Source organism: Stegodyphus dumicola, chromosome X2, assembly GCF_044657685.1.
Source record: "Stegodyphus dumicola isolate Sdum_Otavi_A_Nest chromosome X2, ASM4465768v1".
NCBI classification, from domain to species: domain Eukaryota; kingdom Metazoa; phylum Arthropoda; class Arachnida; order Araneae; family Eresidae; genus Stegodyphus; species Stegodyphus dumicola.
The window spans coordinates 116,259,979-116,279,161 of record NC_140781.1 but is presented as its reverse complement, the minus strand read 5'-3'; the positions used below and the strand labels follow the sequence as shown (position 1 = coordinate 116,279,161).

General features: G+C 33.5%; 1 protein-coding gene across 2 annotated transcripts in view; it reads left to right on the top strand.

Moving 5' to 3' along the window:
- Window positions 1-19,183, top strand: part of Oseg4 (intraflagellar transport protein Oseg4) — a 232,542-nt gene that overhangs the window by 56,919 nt on the left and 156,440 nt on the right. For both annotated transcript variants that reach the window (XM_085809853.1, XM_085809852.1), the window contains exons 6-9: window positions 1-80; window positions 945-1,025; window positions 8,381-8,537; window positions 12,260-12,411. In XM_085809853.1, the coding sequence (XP_085665979.1) occupies window positions 1-80; window positions 945-1,025; window positions 8,381-8,537; window positions 12,260-12,411 (470 nt within the window). The remainder of the gene's footprint in view (window positions 81-944; window positions 1,026-8,380; window positions 8,538-12,259; window positions 12,412-19,183) is intronic.

Sequence of the window (19,183 nt, the reverse complement as noted above, 5' to 3'; positions counted from 1 at the left end):
GAGTTATAATTGTTGGTTCTGTTGATGGGAACCGGATATGGGGCAAAGAACTGAAAGGATTGAATCTAACATGTGTTGAAGTAAGTATTTCATTAGGACATGAACTAGATATCTTTCTGCTTATTTTATATATTCAAATGAGTAAATAGTAAAAATACCTTGGGTTCTTTCTTACACAAACTATGTTTTAATCATAATATTTTAGTGTAATATGTAATTGTATTTTAAATTTGAGATTTTAGTAACAAAATGTGCTTTAGTAATGAATTTTATTCGTATTAACCACTACTGGAAATTTTAATTTGGCACTAGGGTAACTTCAGCAGTGGTCTAAATAATTGCAATTCATGTTAGTGATCTGAATATTGGGGACTCAGATTCTTCAGTTTCAGTAATTTCAGAAATAATTGTTCAAATGTGCACACATTTTAACTTTCATATCTAGTTCTTGGCAACATTTTTCTGTTTGATTACACGTTAGAGCTGATATGATCAGTTAACTTGCTTCAGTTTTCTACTACTGGTTTTACTATTTTTCTTTTTACTTTGCAATGTTTTAGTTCTGGAGTATTTTTTCCTTTCCTCATGTGCAGTTTTATTGTATGGGGACTAGAACATTCTGAAATGTATGGCAGTACTTTGTGATCCTGTAAAAAAAAAAAAAAAAAAAAAAAAAAAAATTGGATAGCTACTGTTTCATTATTTGGAAAATAAAAAGGAATATAGAAGAAAATTGCAAATTTGGAACATTTCAGAGGTCATGTAATAAAACCGAGTACATGGTTGAAAGGATATGGAAAAGGTAATTGCATAATTCAGACATGTAAAGCTATTTATTGACATGCTGTTATCATATTTTGGTGCCAACTTATAGTTCCCAGCAGTGGTTAATACACACTGAAAATTCCTCCAAGTGGTAACTAATGTTTTGAAATGAATTTCAGTGGTCACCAGATGGAAGACTCCTGCTGCTTGGTTGTAACACTGGGGAGGTGCATATATATGAATTTGGTGGAGCCTTTGTAGTATGTTTTTAAGTATTTAATTAATTAATTAATTTTTCTTAGTAAACAGTAGCAGTTTTCATTGCATTTTATTATAAAGAGTATGAAGGGGCAGGCAGGTACTATTTCTACCATGGTAAATTCACCAATTAGATTTTTTTCTGTTATAGGACAAACATGCACCAGATAACTTTGTTTGAAAGATATGTGGCCAAGGTACTTGTTGTACTTTAATTCAATTCTTATTTAATATGAATTTATGTTGAGATACATTAAAAAGAAGATCTTAGCCAACATTGCTGCTTATTGGCTACTTTTAAATTAAATGCGTTATTTTTATCTTTTAAATGGTGTTATTCAATATAATAGCTTTATATGTGTCGATGCTGTTTAAATCAGTATTTGTTTTCTGATCTTTCGTCTCGCACCTTGAAGCAACATGTATGATTTTTTCTTTTAAATTCATGTTAAGAATGTAGTCTTATGCATATATGTCAATGGCTTACTTGTCAAGTATTTCTAAATGTTTTGCTGTTACTGAATATTCTTCAACTGTGAACTCAGCTTGCAGTGCATAAATTAAAATACAAAAGAATTGTGGTGAATTAGGGATATTCTTTTTATTATTTTATGCAGAAATAAAATCAAAATTGATTTTGTGAAAAAGTAAGGTTAATCCAAAAAAGCTACCTGACTCCCTTAAGAAATTGGAAATTTATTTGAATGTTTGTTCAGCAACACGATACTTATTCCAACCAAGATATTTCGCTTTTTCCTTAGCTTTCCTTTCAGCATTTAATTATTTAGGAATAAAATATTTAAATCTATTATTGATACTCGCATGTTAATGCAACAAACTTGGCCCAATTTGCTGATTTAGTATAGATGAAAAGACATGAGTTATTGAACAGGTACAACTTGGTGATGATGATTTTAATGACATTTTTTAAAAAGATTATCAAACTATCAATATTTATGATAATTTGGCAAACATTTTCAACATGTATCAGAAGAAAATGGGATTTAAAATACAAATTTAAATTATTAAATAAGGATTATATAATACATTAGAAAAGTAAAATGAATTTCTCATGAAATTCTGTAATTTATTTTCCCTGTTCTCCTTCTCATGTATGCAGCGGTCTGTTTTCACTTAAAAGAGTTACAGAATTGCACAAACTTATTATGCCCTAACTATCTCTCAGAGACATATCATCATTGCTCATAATATTGATTTTGCAGTAAAATGCTGCATTCCTGCTGAAATTTTACCTTAATTTGTTCCATTGCTGGGAAATTGCACATGTGCTGTATATCCACATATTTTGAAGTTTTATATCCACATACTTAAAATTCAATTTAATGTAAAAATTATGATTTGTTGATAAAAACTGTCCAAACTTTTAATATGACAAAAAGAATGCATACAAAAATGGCGATCTTGTTTGACTGAAAGATTGTTATGAGTACAATTGCCTGAGTTTGGTACATCCTTAAAATTGGACAACTTCTACTAAGGTGTTTGCAATAATACATAAGTGTTGTATTATGATATGAACATATTATAATGACCTGAAATTAAAATTGTAGTAAGCAGACTTAAAGGAAGGAAAGAGTTTTGATACAAAGTTACTAAACATTATGATGTTTTGTCAGAACACAGATTTGTGACCCCAGTCTGCAGTTTTGGATATTAACTTATTAATTTATAAGTTGTAATGAAGGGATATATTATAAATTTTATTAGCCCAGAAGGGCTATTAATTTCACAGCAGCATTTTGCATCGATTCACTTTTCAAGCTGTTGCCACCAAATATTAGTGCCATGTATTATATTTAAAAAACTAAATAATGAAGAATGTGCAGGAATGTCTCTTGCATTGTGAAGAAACAATGGTACCTAGAACCATCTAATCCAACGAACATGGGCACTTGGAAGCCCAAATTTTGAATTTGTTTTGTTATCTATTTAAAAATCTGTAAACCTTTAACAAATTTTTGATTAACAAACTCAACGATTTCAAAGTGAGAAACTATGGAAAAAAACCACTATGGAAGTTGTCCAATTTTAAGGATGTACCAAACTCAGGCAATCGTACTCGTAACAGTCTTTCAGTCAAGCAAGACTGCCATTTTTGTATGCACTCTTTTTATCATATTAAAAGTTTGGTGCACCACTATGGAAAAAAAAACATTTTTATTTCCAGCATGCAAGACTGTGTATCAGAAATTCTAAAGATATACTGTTTTGCTGTTTTTAAATATTTTGTGATATTGCTGTTGAATTGAATTTTTTGTAGTTTAAGTGCAAAGAACATGATATTTAATCAATAAAGGTAACACACCAAACGTTAAAAAAACACCCTTTTGTGCATAATATAAAATCCGAAAGCTTTCAGACTTTTTAAAAATTTATTATAGGAATATCAAAGCTCCTTTCTACTAAACTTGTAATCTTCTGTTGTAGGTAAGTGCACATTATGATATATTTGTAGCAGACCCCAAACAGAATGTGCTAAACACTGTTGCAGAACAATAAAGGAAGCCTCCCTCCCTCCATAAAAATGATTATTCAGATCAGTCCATGAATGAATCTATCCCAAATTTTTGTAAAATATTTGTACGAGGGGTGATCCAAAAAAAAGTTTACAAAGCAAATGAAAAAGTATTTATTAACAATAGAAACAAGATACAAATGGGAATCAAGAGACACATCTGGCCTTCACTTTCCCACATAGTCGCCAAACCTGTTTAGGCATTTGTCAGAACGTTCGACCAACTTGTTTTATCCCGTCTAGGTAGTAATCAGGGCCCTGCTCATTGAGCCATTTCCCGGCAGCTGTTTTCACTGCATCTTCTGAGGTGAACCGTGTTCCGGATAAGTATTACTTCAACGTCGGAGAAATGAAATAGTCACTTGGAGCCAAATCGGGGCTGTATGAGGGTGATTCCAGACCTCCCACTTGAACTTTTACAGCAATTCCTGAGTTAGGCGATCTGTATGGGGCTTGGCATTGCCATGTAGAAGAATGACGCCTTTGCAAAGTAATCCAGGCCGTTTGCGTCAGATGGCTTTACGCAAATTCGTTAAGGTGGGACAATAATGATCGTCCTTAATGGAATGGCCATGCTCCAAATACTCGATTAGAATAACACCAGTCCTATCCCAGAAAACGGTTGCCATCACTTTACCGACAGAGGGTGTGACCTTAAACTTCTTCCTCGTAGGTGATCCAGCGTGTTTCCACTTCATCGTGGCTCTTTTGGATGTGGGGGTGAAGTGATGAAGCCATGTTTCATCACCGGTAGCGATGCAATCAATGAAGTGTTGGCTGTCTGAATGGTATCGCTGAAGAAATGTGAGGCTGCACATCATTCAAGTGGCCTTATGCTCCGTGGACAACGCACCTGGAACTCAGCGGGCACAAACTTTGGAATATCGCAACTCATTGGTTACGATACGCTGAACGTTACCATAACTCAGGTCCAACTCTGAGGCAATCTCACGCACGGTTACTCGTCGATCCCCTTGGATGATGTCTTCAACACGTGCCGTGTTGATATCCGTCCTTGAAGAACTTGGACGGCCGTTTGCTTCCATATTGCGGTTTTCCACATTCTCCCTGCCCGCTTGATAAGAATGACACCATTTCGCTACCTGTTGTCTACTCATTGCTTTGTCCCCGTATACCTCAACGATTCGTCTGTGAATTTCGGATGCGGCCACATTCTTGGCCCATAAGAATCAAATTACAGCTTTCATCTCTGTGAGACCACTTTTCTAGACGTTGTGCCAGTACTGTCACTCTTAAGTGTCTGCGTACTGACGCTATGTACTCGTAGAACTGCTGTAGGACAACTAGCGCCATCTGTCAACCACCCTGGGTGGAAATATTCGCTCCACAATTATTACGTTTCAAATGCTTCTGCTTGTAAACTTTTTTGGATCAACCTACGTATTTATGTATGTGCATTACTGAATCTTTTCTACATTTTATGCTCTCCAAATTATATTTTATGTAATTAAAAATATATGAACTTGTCCCTAAATAAAATTGTGCTATATTACTTGCAGAACATTTCCAAGCTTCTTGCAGAACAACGCAAAGTATTTGGCATTTGCATATGAGGTTTTATTGAAAAATTGGTTTGTATTTGGATTACCCATAGCTGAAAGCACAAAATCCATTCTAGCTAGTCTGTTCTCCTCCTGAGATCCAATATATGTATGAACTGCCAATGTTTACTTTTTAGTAGCCAGAGGCCGAAATAGACTGCTAAAATAATTAATTGTACCATAGCTACCCAAACAAAATCTATTAATAGCTTACAGAGACATTTTGATGTTAGAGCAAAAATCATGTAACATTTCTGGTCATAATTGTTGTGCAGCTCCTTAAACTATGCAATTATTATAAATGCACTATATATATTCTTGTCACAGGTAATAATTACAAGTGAATGTTAATTAAATATATCAATAACTAAATTTGTTAACAATTAGGAAGATACGTAGTAATTGGAGATTTTTAGAATCATGTTAAAATATTTTTGCTGAGACTGCTAGGATATGTTTGTGCAATAATCAGTGAAGCTTTTTGGGGAAAAAAGAGCTATTAAAATACTTAGCTGTTGTGAATTTTGTAGTTTATAAATTGCTTGCCAGTTTTTTAAAATTATGTGTAAAACATTGAAGAGCATAACATCAGCAATGCATTTAAGGCAAATAAAATTGTATCAATTAATGGAAACAGTACTGGAAAACTTTCTGAAAATGGTTAGATGAAAACTTCATGTATTATTCATAGTGGACATGAAAGTGTTTCATTATTAAGAAGTGAAGAATTTATATTAAATGTTTTAGGAATGTAGTTTATCCTTTGCTAGAAAAATTTCATTTTATAACTGTGAACAGTGTTCCTACATATTTGGATAATCCTAGAAAATAAGGGAAATGGAAAATAGTCAGAGAAGGTCAGTAAAAACATAAACATTTTTTTAAATTCAGAAAATTTGGAACTTTTCCAAAAGAATCGGGAAATTTTTGCAGATTAGTCCTTTTAAGTATTATTAAGAAATTCATATTTTAAATACCAACCTGTAAATTTGCCTTTGTATAAAAGGAAGAATTAATGTTATCATCTTTTTTTTTTTTCACTCATGTCTGGAACAATATTGTCATTCCATCATTCTCCTCTCCACCTGCTGTTGTGAGCTGTTGCTGATGCTTTTCTTTAGGACTGTAACTGTTCTCTCACTACTCTTTATAGAAGCGTAACGGTCTTTCAAAAATGAATAATGTTTAAAAGTGACTATTGTTGTGTACTAATACATTATAATAAAGAACTGTATTATTTAAGCACTTTTGCAATCCAATAATATTATTCCTAGCCATTCAGTTTTTATTTTGAAACTCGGGAGTAATATTCATTGTGAATCATGTACTGATGTAAAAAAAAATCATTTTCAAAATGAACTGTTTTTTCCAGAATTTAATATTTCTTTTTTAAAAAAAACCTTCCTGCTTTTTGAATATTTTTTATATGTTTTTTCCATATGCATTTGATTTGCTTACAAGTAGTGAGTAAAATACACTATTAGATAAAAATAAAAGCAATGCACCACGACACACCGAGAAGATGTAAAGTAAATTGGACGCAAATTGATATGTATACAGGTTTTGATGGAAAATGCAAAATTTTACATTTTGGCTACCAATGAATGAAGGTTTGTCGCTACAGGGCATCTGATCTGCGCTACTGGCAGGATTTTTAAGAGGAGAAATTATTATTCCAGGTCATAAATTCTTCAGGAATTTCATTCCATGTACTCTGGTAGACAGTAACTATGCCTCGCATACAGGTGCGTGAACGATATGCGCAGATGTCAGAATTTGAGAGAGGTCGTGTAGTTGGACTCAAAGAAGTCGGTTGTCAGCGAATAGCTCGACATTTGAGCAGGAGCGATGCCACTATTAGACGATGTTGGCAGGAATGGGTGAACCGTGGCTGCACACAGCGTCAAGAAGGAAGCGGTAGGTATAGAGAAACGACAGAACGTGAAGCCCGAGCAATCGTCACAGTGGCACAACCACAGCCCCAGATGCATCATTACTATCGATTGTACGTGCAACTAGTGCTTCAGTGACCGCAAGGACCATTCATAGATGGCTCACAGAAGGGGGGCTGAGGTCATGCACCCCTTGTGCCGACTACCATTGACCTCTGTACAACTTCAAGCCCGTTTGCAGTGGTGTCGGGCTCATTCGCACTGTAATGTCACTGACTGGAGTAGAATAGTCTTCAGTGGTGAGTCCTGCTTTGAACTGAGCCTCGATGACCAGCGAAGGCGATTCTGGAGACGCCCCGGACAGAGGTGTGATACCAACCTGTCTTCTGGCAGACAGGCAGACAACCAGGAGTGATGGTCTGCAGTGCCATTTCATTTCATAGTAGGACCCCTTTGGTTGTCATCCGTCACAGCCTTACAGCACAGCGGTACATCGACGAAGTTCTAAGGCCCATTGTGTTGCTCTTCATGTCATGCCACCCTGGGTTTAAATTTCAGCAAGATAATGCCCACCCCCATACTGCACGTTTCTACTGCTTGCCTTAGTGCTTGCTGGCCGGATCTCTCTCCTATTGGGCACGTTTGGAGCATTATGGGCAGAGCCCTCCAACCAGCTTGGGATGTTGACGATCTGATGTGCCATTTGGACAGAATTTGGCACAGTATCCCTCAGAAGGGACATCCACAACCTCTATCAATCGATGCCAAGCCGAATAACTGCTTGCATAAGGGCCAGAGCTGGAGAAATGCGTTACTGACTTTTTCACTTTGTGAAGCTCTATAACTTCAATAAATCATCCAATTTTTCTGAAACTGTAATCATTTTTTTTTCTGTACATGTATGTCACTACCGATTTTTGTCCCATTCGGATAACTCCTTGCTGGTGCATCTTTTTTTTTGTGTAAGAGGGTACATTAAAATTTTTATACGCTATTTAGTTATAGTAAATGCAATAAAGTATTCAGTTACCACTTTTAATTTGATAACTTATGCTTAATCAGGAAAATTGTTCTATTTGGTTATGAGAGACAGGAAGTCAAAGAATTTAGTAATTGAATTTTAGTTGGAACCTTGTACAAAGATCAATATAAGTAATGCAGGCAGTAATGAACTTTTTAAAAAAATTTGTAAATCATATCCAGGTTCTAATTAACCTATGTTGTGATTATAAAGTTTCTAAATAGATTTTGACAATTTTTTTTTTAATTTCCTGCTATCATGTCAATACAGTGTTATTAGTCTGATGAGTTGTCTATGTGTTTCTATTAGTAATTTTTTTCTCTATATGTATTAATATCTATTGCAGGGAAAAGTTCCTTTGTCAGTTTTAACCGATAACAAGAAAAAAGATGACTTAATAATGATAAGTTGGTTCAAGAAACAAAAAGACTGGGATATTCCTTCTCTTGCTATTGTTTTTGAGAGTGGCTTGATACAGCTGATGAAAAATGAAAATGATAATAGTATGGCACTGTTTCCTGTACTTGTATGTTTTCTGTGGTAACATTTTACATCTATGTTGTAAATTTACAGTTAGCAGCTAAGAAGCAAAACCCCCTAAATTAACTTTTTTTCAACTTAATTTTAACCAAGATTTTGTTCCCCATATTTTAGTTTTCAAATAGACAGTTTTTTTTACTTATCTACTTTCCTGTATTTTATTATTCATGCTTTTGAAGATTATGTGCTGTATCTTATTGCAGATGATGTTTCAGACAAGTAAATTATATGTTATATGAATTTGAATTTTTATGGCCAACATTATTTTCACCTTTGTTATGCTTTTAGTACTGAAGTTGTACAAAAATAATTCCTCAGTGTTCAAATAACATATAGAACATAACTTTTCATATCAGTATAAATTAGTTCAGTGGTCTCAAACACAAATTGTACATGGGCTAAATGCATGATGTGAAGGTAGCTGATGTGCCACTATAGTAAGAGTAATAATAATTATAATAAAGTAAATATTAAAATATTAAAAGCTATGTAATGATAACCGATTCTCTTCCTTTTTTAATTACATTTTCTTATGATACTTATAGAAAAAAATCCATATTTTTATGTAAATAATGATAAGCATTTTTGTTTCTTACTACACCTTCAGCTACATCTCTTGGTGATTTGATGTTGAGAAAGTTTGCAACCTTGGAGGAAAATTAGAAAATGTTGTCATCACTAATTGTAGATATTCATTGGCAATCTGGTTCTATTCATAGACTTATTACTTTTTAACTACGGAATAAATGCTGTTCACATTTAAAATGTACTCCCAGACAAAGAAGGTTTTTCTTATTGCAAAAAAGCTGAGGATAAATATCTTTTTACAAGTACAAATAAAAGTTAATCAAATTTTTATCATGAAATCTTTGAATAAGTTTTATATCACAGTGTGAATTAATTAGTTCCATTTGTAGATTGTCTGGAGTAATGACTTTGTTATTTTTAGCTAATGAAAACAATGTAAAATTGTACTCCAAGCCATTAAACTCTTAAAATTTTTTTTTTCAAATTCATGTCATAATACGGCTAATTAGTTTATGGGAAGTGCATTCACAGGCCACACAAAATTGCTTCCGGGGGACATCAGTTTTAGACCACTGGGTTAGGTTATTCGAATATGGCTGTCTGCCTAAGAGAATAGATGCCTTTGTGAGACTGTTTGCAGGAAGCCACAAAAACAAGCCATGCAGCCAGCCTATTCACTGGGGATTGAACCCAAGCCAGGTCAGACTACCAGTATTCAGCAGTCTTAACCACTCGGCTGCTGATGAGTGAAAATCTGTATAGCTTAGTATTCTGATTTCTATGCAAAATGAGTCATGTAGGCTATAATGCTATGGAGATTTAAAATTAGAAATTTCTAAGAAAGTATTTTGAGTATTAATGCTAGCTAATTAATATTTGTTAGCCATGAAAGAAGCCTAGACATGAGAACACAGAGGTTATACTTTTCATTTCTCCAATTAGCCTGGAAGATTGTTTCATTTGCTGGGCATTATGCCTACTTGACCTTATTTTACATAGGGTGATTTTAAAATATCTTTCAAAAATATGATGACAGGTTGAGGGGACTGAAATAAGTAGATTTTGTTATGTAATGCGTATGGAGAACTGGTGCATTGAGATGGCGGAGGGTGCTGTTGAGATCAGTGTTGAGTGGCATTTATTGCTGAATATATAGAGAGCTGACCAGTATGTGTTTTATCTCTGGGGCTGTGGACAGAAAAAGCAGAGCAATGATTGAAAAGATGTACACAGATTGATACCCAAGTAGATAGCTGCAGAATTGCTAACTTATTAACTACCTCTATGAATCTTTTATTATGACTGATGGTTGCACTTTTGAGGGTCTGTTGTAAAATTCCCAATAACTGGAATGGTTGGTTCTTTTTTTTTTTTTTTTGTCAGTCATACATGTGAACACTTACATATGTCATTTCCACTTCCACATTCCATTATAAAATCTGTTTTCTATCTTTCCCCTTTAGCTGCCTTTACATTTTTGCTCTATATTTTAGAAGCACTCTGTATGTTTTGCTATGTTGTTTTGCTCTATATTTTAGAAGCACTCTGTATGTTTTGCTATATTTTTTCATTTCAAAATCATTCTTATGAACAAAAAGTGTAGTGTAGAAATATTGTACAAAAGGGAATAATGTCTGCTGTGTGAATATAACGCTTAACAGGGAGTAGTAATGCAGGTTATCATTTTGAATTCTATTAACCGCTTAGCAGTTTCTCCTGTACATCATATGGGCAACCCTTTTATTGTGCAGCAGCAGTTTAGTTTTTGACTATTCCTTTATCTCCTCTGTTTCTTGTTTCCCCATTTTGTGTTTGATTTCATAGTGAAATATTTGCTTTCATTCAGATGCATTCCATTATGTATGCTGGACGTCTAGTAATGTATCTCTTTTATTACAAATATATAATGTTTGATAATCTTATTACTAAAGCCATATAACTTTTAAGTTATATTATTGTAATTTGCATGTTTCATTTTTTTTTTTTTTTTGTTCTTTATTTTAAAGTATACCAAAATATATCCTTCCTACACTGTTTCTTATTGTAAAATAGACCATACTGAGATAAAATATTAAGCTGATTTCTAAAATTTCTAGATGTGTAATAAATATGAAATGTAAAGCTGTGTGTCATGTTTATTATTATTTGCAATCATTAAAAAGCGAACACAATTTTATTTCTGACATGTGAAGGATTTTTCACATATAATTCATCTAAAAATGAAATTTTCTTTCAATTGTGTAATATAGAAAATTTTTAAATGGTTCTGTGAAATTTATTGAGCTATAAATAGAGATTTCATACTAGCGTGAATTTCTGTGATGTGAACTTTATTGGATTTTTTTATATTCTGAAAAAAATTTTGTACTAATGTCCAATAAATCAACTAATTACATTTTTTTTTTTTTTTTTTTTTTTTTCTTTCTGAGCTTCAAGAAAAATTGTTTGATTATTTTTCATATTTTAATATTGCCTTCATTTATGTTTGTGTGACAAATTCAATACAGATTAATCTTACTTTAAAAAAATTAAGTAATTCACTCCAGTTTCTGTTTCTAATGGTTTCGTGAGCTACCTGTGTAATGTTTTTCCAACTGTGTAATGGAAACCTGCTTTCCATTAGGTGATTCTTGTGACACATGATTCTTCCTAGGAAGAGATCTCCAATATGCTTTTCTGTAACTGAATAGTTGAATCTAATGCAAAATTAAATTGCTATTTGAAATTAGCCATTATGTATTTGAAGATAAAAGCATCAGTTGTGTCAGCCAGTTGCAAATTTGTTGAAGGCATGCATAATTCAACACACGTATGACTGATCATTTTTAGCACTTGGACTTTTGAGGACTTCAAAGGATTATTTCATCCATATTTGTTTATGTGTCAAAAATGAGGACCAACAGGAATCAGACTTTATTTATATGAAGCAAAATAATTTCATATCAGTGAAATGTTTTAGAATTCTGGACTATAATAAAATCTCCCTCTAAGGTAGATAAAGATGCCATCTGTTGTTTGCCAATACTCACAAACACTGTTGTGCTGATCAGTCCTTTTCTCAGTTTAAAATGTGTTATGAAAAAAATGCACTTATGTGCAAAATTAAGAGAATTTGTATATTATTTCAAAAAAAATTTTTTTTTTTTTTTAATTTTAGGTGCAGTTGTTGTTGACACTGGTCTGGTAATTACATCAGTAGAATGGAATCCTTTTGGGAGCATTATTGCTGTTGCTGGAAAGAAAGATAAAGCTACACTTTCTGGAGATGAAAAGTCACATGAAGTAAAATTTTTTAACCCCTGTGGAGAGGTAATTTTACTTACCTTTTAAATTTATTAAAAATAACTCGTAGAAATATAATAATGATTGTTTTCTATATGATGCTATTCTGTGCAGTTGCCAAAACTGGAGATAATTTTCTACCTGTTCATAGTATTAGTCAGGTAACTTTAGTAAGCAATGACTTTGATTCATTATCATAGATAACAGCACTTCATTAAAGTCTTTATAATAGGAAGGCACTTCATCTTTGTAATACTGAATGAATGAATGTGTGCACTAAAATCTTTGTAATACTGAATTTGTTGAAATTTTATGAGGATGGAACACAGTGAGTATTATTAACAATTGTTTTCAAGCTGCCTCTTTTGCTGTAATATTTAATACATGTTTGAATATACTGATCTAGAGTGCATTTGCAGTACTAAAACACCATCTTTCAAACGCTTCACATTGTGATTTTCTCTTTGCATAAGTGGCAACGGTTTCAGAATAAAAAATAAACATTAGAATTTGTTTCCAAAAAGGAACTTGTTTTCATCTGTTTTACTCCTCTTTTAACATTAATATATTTATTGAAAGAAGTTTTTTCTCTACAGTATACTTTTATATTGTTAATACATTTGTTCTTGATCAAAGAACCTATAAATTGATGACTGTGTTTGGGATTGATTGATTGCAATTAAGCGTCTATAAATGGGAATGCTCAAACACCGTTGGAGAACTTAACAATGCCCAGGGTAAGTCTAAAAATTCCTCCTTTTTGGAAACCTGACCCCAAACTATGCTTTCTGCAGATCAAAGCACACTTCCATTTATTAAGCTAGAATTACGCATGTTCAAACAAAATGTGATTATGTAGTCAGTTCAATTGAAGCAGGGGTATTGTCACAAGTTGCTAATATCCTCATCAAACCACCAGATGATGGCAAAAATCCAGCCATTAAAAAGAGGGTTACTGAAATTTTCCAGTTCTGAATCACGAAAAATTCAGAAACTTCTAACTGAATTTTAATAGGGTGAGAGGAAACCATCCCAACTTCTTTGTGAAATGTGCAACTTTTCGACGGATTAGGTGGCAGATGAATTTTTTAAAGCCTTATCGATGCAATGATTACTACTTAATATTGGAAACATTTTGTCTGTCTGTAGTGATGATTTGTCTTAAACTATCAACAATGGCTGACAAGATATGGGAATTAAATCCCAATCCACCTCAGGTAGCTCACATTGTTTCTCCACCATTTAATAACAGTTTTGCACAAGGTTTACAGAAACAGATATCAAACATAGTACTGCAGATAGCAGAATGAGTAAATGTAGGATTCCAGTTCACAAAGACAAAGAAACAGATCAAATTTAAGGAATCATTCTAGAAATAACGTTGACCCGAACAACTGTTATTTTCACCAGCACTTTGGCAAGAGAGCTTACAAATGCATGCCACCATACAAATATCAGGGTTCGAAACAGTAAAACTGAATCCCGGCTTTCATTGACAACTGAAAGTCAAGGGTTCAAGTTGAGTTGTTTATATATTCACGACAATGCATCAGCAACCCATTTTTTAATTGACACTGGAGCAGAAATATTAGATATCGGTTCATCATCATTCGAAAAAAGAACTGTGTTTAAGCTTGAGCTGTTTGCAGGTAATAGTACAACTTTCAAAAACGTGTGATAGAAAATTGTTGGAGTTAAATTTGGGGCTACGTGGATCTTTCAAATGGCCTTTTTTAAACCTAGCATTAGAATAGACTTTCTTTCACATTTTTACTTATTAGTCAACAGTAAAAATAGGAAATTTATGTTCAGTATCTCCTCATCGATAAGGTACTTTATGTAACAATGGCATCACTCCTAAATTCATTGCTGACACTTTCTAAAACCAATATAGAGCCATTTTAAATAAATTTTCTTACTTACTTAAACTCAACATAAATAATAAAATTAAAGAACATTATGTGTAACATTTCATTAAAGCCAAAGGGAACCCCCATATTCTCTGAAGACTTTTTCAAGAAAAGTTGATTGGTGTGAAGAAGGACTTTGATTATATTCTTCAAGAAGGTTTCTGCAGACCATCCAAAAGCAGCTGGTCAAGTCCATTACATCTCACTTTAAATAAAATCTGGTGACAGGAGGCCATGCAGTGATCCTATGCAATTAATTTAAACACCGTACCAGACTATTACCCACTACCATTTTTAACGGACTGTATAAATATGCTTTTAGCCGTAGATATAATAAAGGTCTACCAACAGATTCCTATTCACAAAGCTGATATTTTGAAGACTGCCATCGTAACACCTTTAGAACTTTTTGAATTTCCTTATGTGGCATTTGATATATGCAGTTCTGCACAAACCTTCCAAAGGTTTATGAACACCATGCTGAGCAGCCTAGACTTTGTGTTCTGCTGTATGGATGACATTATCATTGCTTCTTCAGACACAGAAACACATAAAAAACATCTTGAATTAGTCTTTAGAAGGGTCATAGCTGTAGGCTGAGCATAAACATTGCAAAATGTAAATTTGGTTTTGGCAAAGTTGAATTTTCATTTTATGAAATAGCAGCAAAAGGAGTTAAACTTGTTCCATCCAGTGTCAATATGTAATATCTTAAACCAGACACCTTCACAAGCTTATGTAGATTTTTGGGAATGGTGAACTTTTACAATCACTTCATACCAAACTGTGCCAACCTGCAAGAGCTGTTGACAATCTTGCTTAAAGAAGGAAAGAAAAACAGCAAAAAAAAGCCTTAATTTGGACCAAAGATGCACAGAATATTTTTGCTGATATGGAAAGCAAATTGTGCAACTGAGCAATGTCAATGCACCCTAAATAGATGCCACAGATCACTAACAACAGATGCATGTAGTTCTACCATGGGCGCCGTGATTTATCAACTAGATTCAACAGCTATTAAGGCTTTTCCCCTTGATTTCTATCATCAGCATAGAAAAACTACAGTGCTTATGATCCTTATTAACCATAAACCATTTTAAACACAGTCTGGAAATACAATCATTTACTATTTTCACTGATCATAAACTTATCACCTTTGCCTTCCAGAAGAATTTAGATAAAGCCCCTTAAAGACAAGTCCAGAAAGTGAATTACATTGCTGAATTCATTACAGACGTACAATATAATTTTGGAGAAGAAAACATCATAGCAGACACACTGTCAAAAATTGAAACTGTCACTACTCCAATTTCAATACAGTGATAGCAGATTGCCAGGAGGATGAACACCTTAAGATTCTTAAATCAAATTCCAGCTTTGGAATAGTATAAATTACTATCCCAGACAGCAATAAAAAATTTACTGTGGTACTTCCATTAGTTTTAACTGGCGATACATTCCTAAAGAATTTCACGAAAGAATATTTATCGCTATAGAAAACTTATCCCATCCTGGAATTCGTGCAACAGTGAAGCTGGTGACAAAGAGATTCAGTTTGGCCTGGTATAAACAAGACTGCAGAAAACTGAGTGTTAAATTTATGCACATATATTGTTGTTAGTATAACTTCATGTGCTTAATATTTGCAACTTTGTAATTGTGACTCTGGCAACTGAAAAGAGTATTCTTGTGTTTCAAATTTAACGAGAGAATTATCTTCATATTCACAGTTAGATGTTCTAAAATAAAAACTCTGTAATTATTAATGTTATAAAAAATAAAGGGTATTGTATCAATATTTTGTACATTATTTGAGTTTTGAGTATTAGGAATATTTACTTATAGCTGAGTTTTGAAATCAGTATCCGACATCTGACGTCTGTAGACAGGACATCTACTGTGATTTGAGTGAGTTATAATAATTATTCAGCTAATTATATTTTCGTGATGGAAAAATTAAAACTTTCTTGAAAACGGAATAGAAGACTATTTATGACTGCTTACAATGACTTACATATAAGTGAAAGAGTTATCTCTCAAAGGTAGAATTTCGAAATTAAAAGTTATTGAAGAGAAAGCAAAATTAATGGTGGCATGCGAATATGAATTTAGAAACCTTTTGTTTACGTCCCAGGAGAAGGAGGAAGATATCGAAGAAGCAATTGATGTATCCAGAGAGCTACATTGACAAGTGGAGAGTTTTGAAGAATAAATTAAAGGATCTCATTAATGAAAAAAGTCAACATTATGCTGCATCTGCTGTTCTCATAGTTGTAAGTACTGCATCTAATAATTTGTTACATTACCCTAAAATTAATTTACCCACTTTTGATGAAAATATCAAGAATTGACGCTGCTTTTGGGTACAATTTCAGAAAATTGATAAAGACCCAAACCTTGATAATCATGATAAATATGTATATTTAGTTTATATATTAATATATATAAACTATGATAAGGCTGTGAAACAGTTGCAATTATGCTATGGCAAGGAGGAGTTACTCATCGATGTTTACGTTCAAGATCTGTTATCGATTATGTTGTTAAAACATAAGTCACAAAAGGCTTCATTTTGAAAATTTAATGATCAGTTGGAAATGAAACTAAGAGAGTTACCAAGCTGAAATGCTTTACCCTTTTGTCGAGTCACCTTTCCCAGATGAAACTTTAAAAGCATGGGGACGGTTTAGAACTGCCCTTCGATGAGCGAAGGAAGAATCCTCCAAAGAAACCCCCACTTTGATTACGATAATGCCTACTAATGATCTAGATTCCCTTGGCTTTCTTCAATATGAAGTGGAGGGGGAGGAGAGAATTTTGATTGCTACTCAAATTTTTGACCAGTATTAAAAAGGCAAGCTATTTTAATAACCGCCAAGAGACTGTTGAAAGGAAAATTCAACTCAGAAATTCATCAGCAGCAGAACTTTTGGCATCGAATATAAATAATAAGAAATTGTGCATATTTTGTTCTGAGAAGCATAAATCCTGGAACTATAAAAAAGAGCTCCAAAATTAACTTTACAAGAAAAACAAAGTGCAGTTGAAAAGGCCCATTGTTATTTTTTTGTGTTTAAGAGATGAGCAGAGTGAAAATGAGCCATTCGAAAATGAATTGCCAATCATGTGGGGGGGGGGAAATATTTTTGTGCAATACTTTGTCGGAAGAACAGAATTTTTCCATGGTTAACAAAAACAATGAACTGTGCGAACCAGTGGTACATCATGATGAAGCTCTAACCAACTTGTCTAAATCTTCCAATGTTTTTTGTCAGACCTTAACAGTGATAATAATTTGGAAAATATTAAATGTAAAGCTTGAACAATAGATTCTGCCCTCAGTGATCATATTTTCACAAATAAATGCCAGAAGTAATGAAGTAAGGTTCCAAATGGAAAGAGTATCTACAGCATGCCTTGTTTGGTGGCTCCAGTACGTCAACTTGCCAGCATGATGTGTTCACAATATACTTCTCAAGCTTAACTCAGGTCTGTAGTTTCCATTTTAAAGGACTTGGACAAGCAGTGATTTGGGACACAATATTAGCTAACAAGCACGGGCAACCTTTTAAAAAACTTGGATACCAGGGCATTCATCTAACAGAAGATTTGGATGGTTTGATTGGAGTTCTCATCGGAGCAGACAATGCGGGAAAGGTAATCACAGGAAACCATCTGGAACTAAATAGTAGACTTGCTGAAATTGAAAAAAAGTTGGTTTGGGTGGTCATTAGTCACACAAGTAATGAGAGTTCAGGTTTATTTAATTACTTTAGTGCTCACAACTAGTATTTGCATTTCAGAATTGTGGACTTTAGCAACATCTCTTGGCTTGGGATAGAAAATGAAAGGCTTTTTTAGTGAACTTACCTTGGATTGAAGGTCATCTCCCACTTCCTGATAGTTTTGAGCTTTCTGAAAAAAGACTACACTAAGTTGTAAAGAATCTAAAACACAAGGATCGTTTGAATCATATGGAAAGGTGTTTGAAGAGTGGTTAGAGAAAAATATTATAGAGGAAGTTCCCAAAGGTGAATTGTGACTCCCTATATATTATTTAGCTTACCATTCTATTATAAAGGACAATAGTACAACCAAAATCGAGCCCGGTTTTTAATGCTTTGGCAAAACGGAAAGATAGATCGAGTCTCAATGATTGTTTGGAGCATGGAGTAAATTTGATTGAATTGATACCAAATATTTTGTATTCTTTTCTGGTTGGAAAAAATTGGTTTTATAGTTAACATTTGCAAAGCTTTTCTACGAATTTGTATTTCATCTTCTGATTCATCAGATAGTTTTTAGACTTTTTGCAGTTTTTGTGGATTAGAGAAAACAGCCAACTGTGAAGCACTTTTGACATTGCTGTGTATTGTTTGGTGTGTCGTGTAGCCCTTTCTTGTTTGGAATTGTGATTCTACATCATTTGCAAAGTGTTTTAGACCGTAAAGATATGAAATATCCAGAGAATGTGCTAAAATTATTGATGAGAAGTTTCTGTGTAGATAACTGTGTAAGAAGTGTGCCAAACGAACAAGAATTAAAGCTTAAGTAAAGTTTCAACCAATTTTATGGCTGAATGAAAATATTACTTAAGAGACTGAGAATGTACAAATTTCATTGATGAAATCACTCCCGTTACAGATGTGTTGTGGATGCAGTGGGATTACTTTGAGTATAAATTGGGTACTTTTGGTATTAATGTGGCTAGTTTGAGGGAGCTTTGTGTAAAAAAAGTTATGAAGAAAATTATACTTTCTGTTGCTCATCGAATCTTCGATCCTGTTGGTGTGACCTTTCCCTGTTGCATTGTTCCCAAAACTAATATTGCAGAGAAATTGGGAAAGGAAGTTGAATTGTGAGGAACAGGTTGACTCTGAAACCAAAGC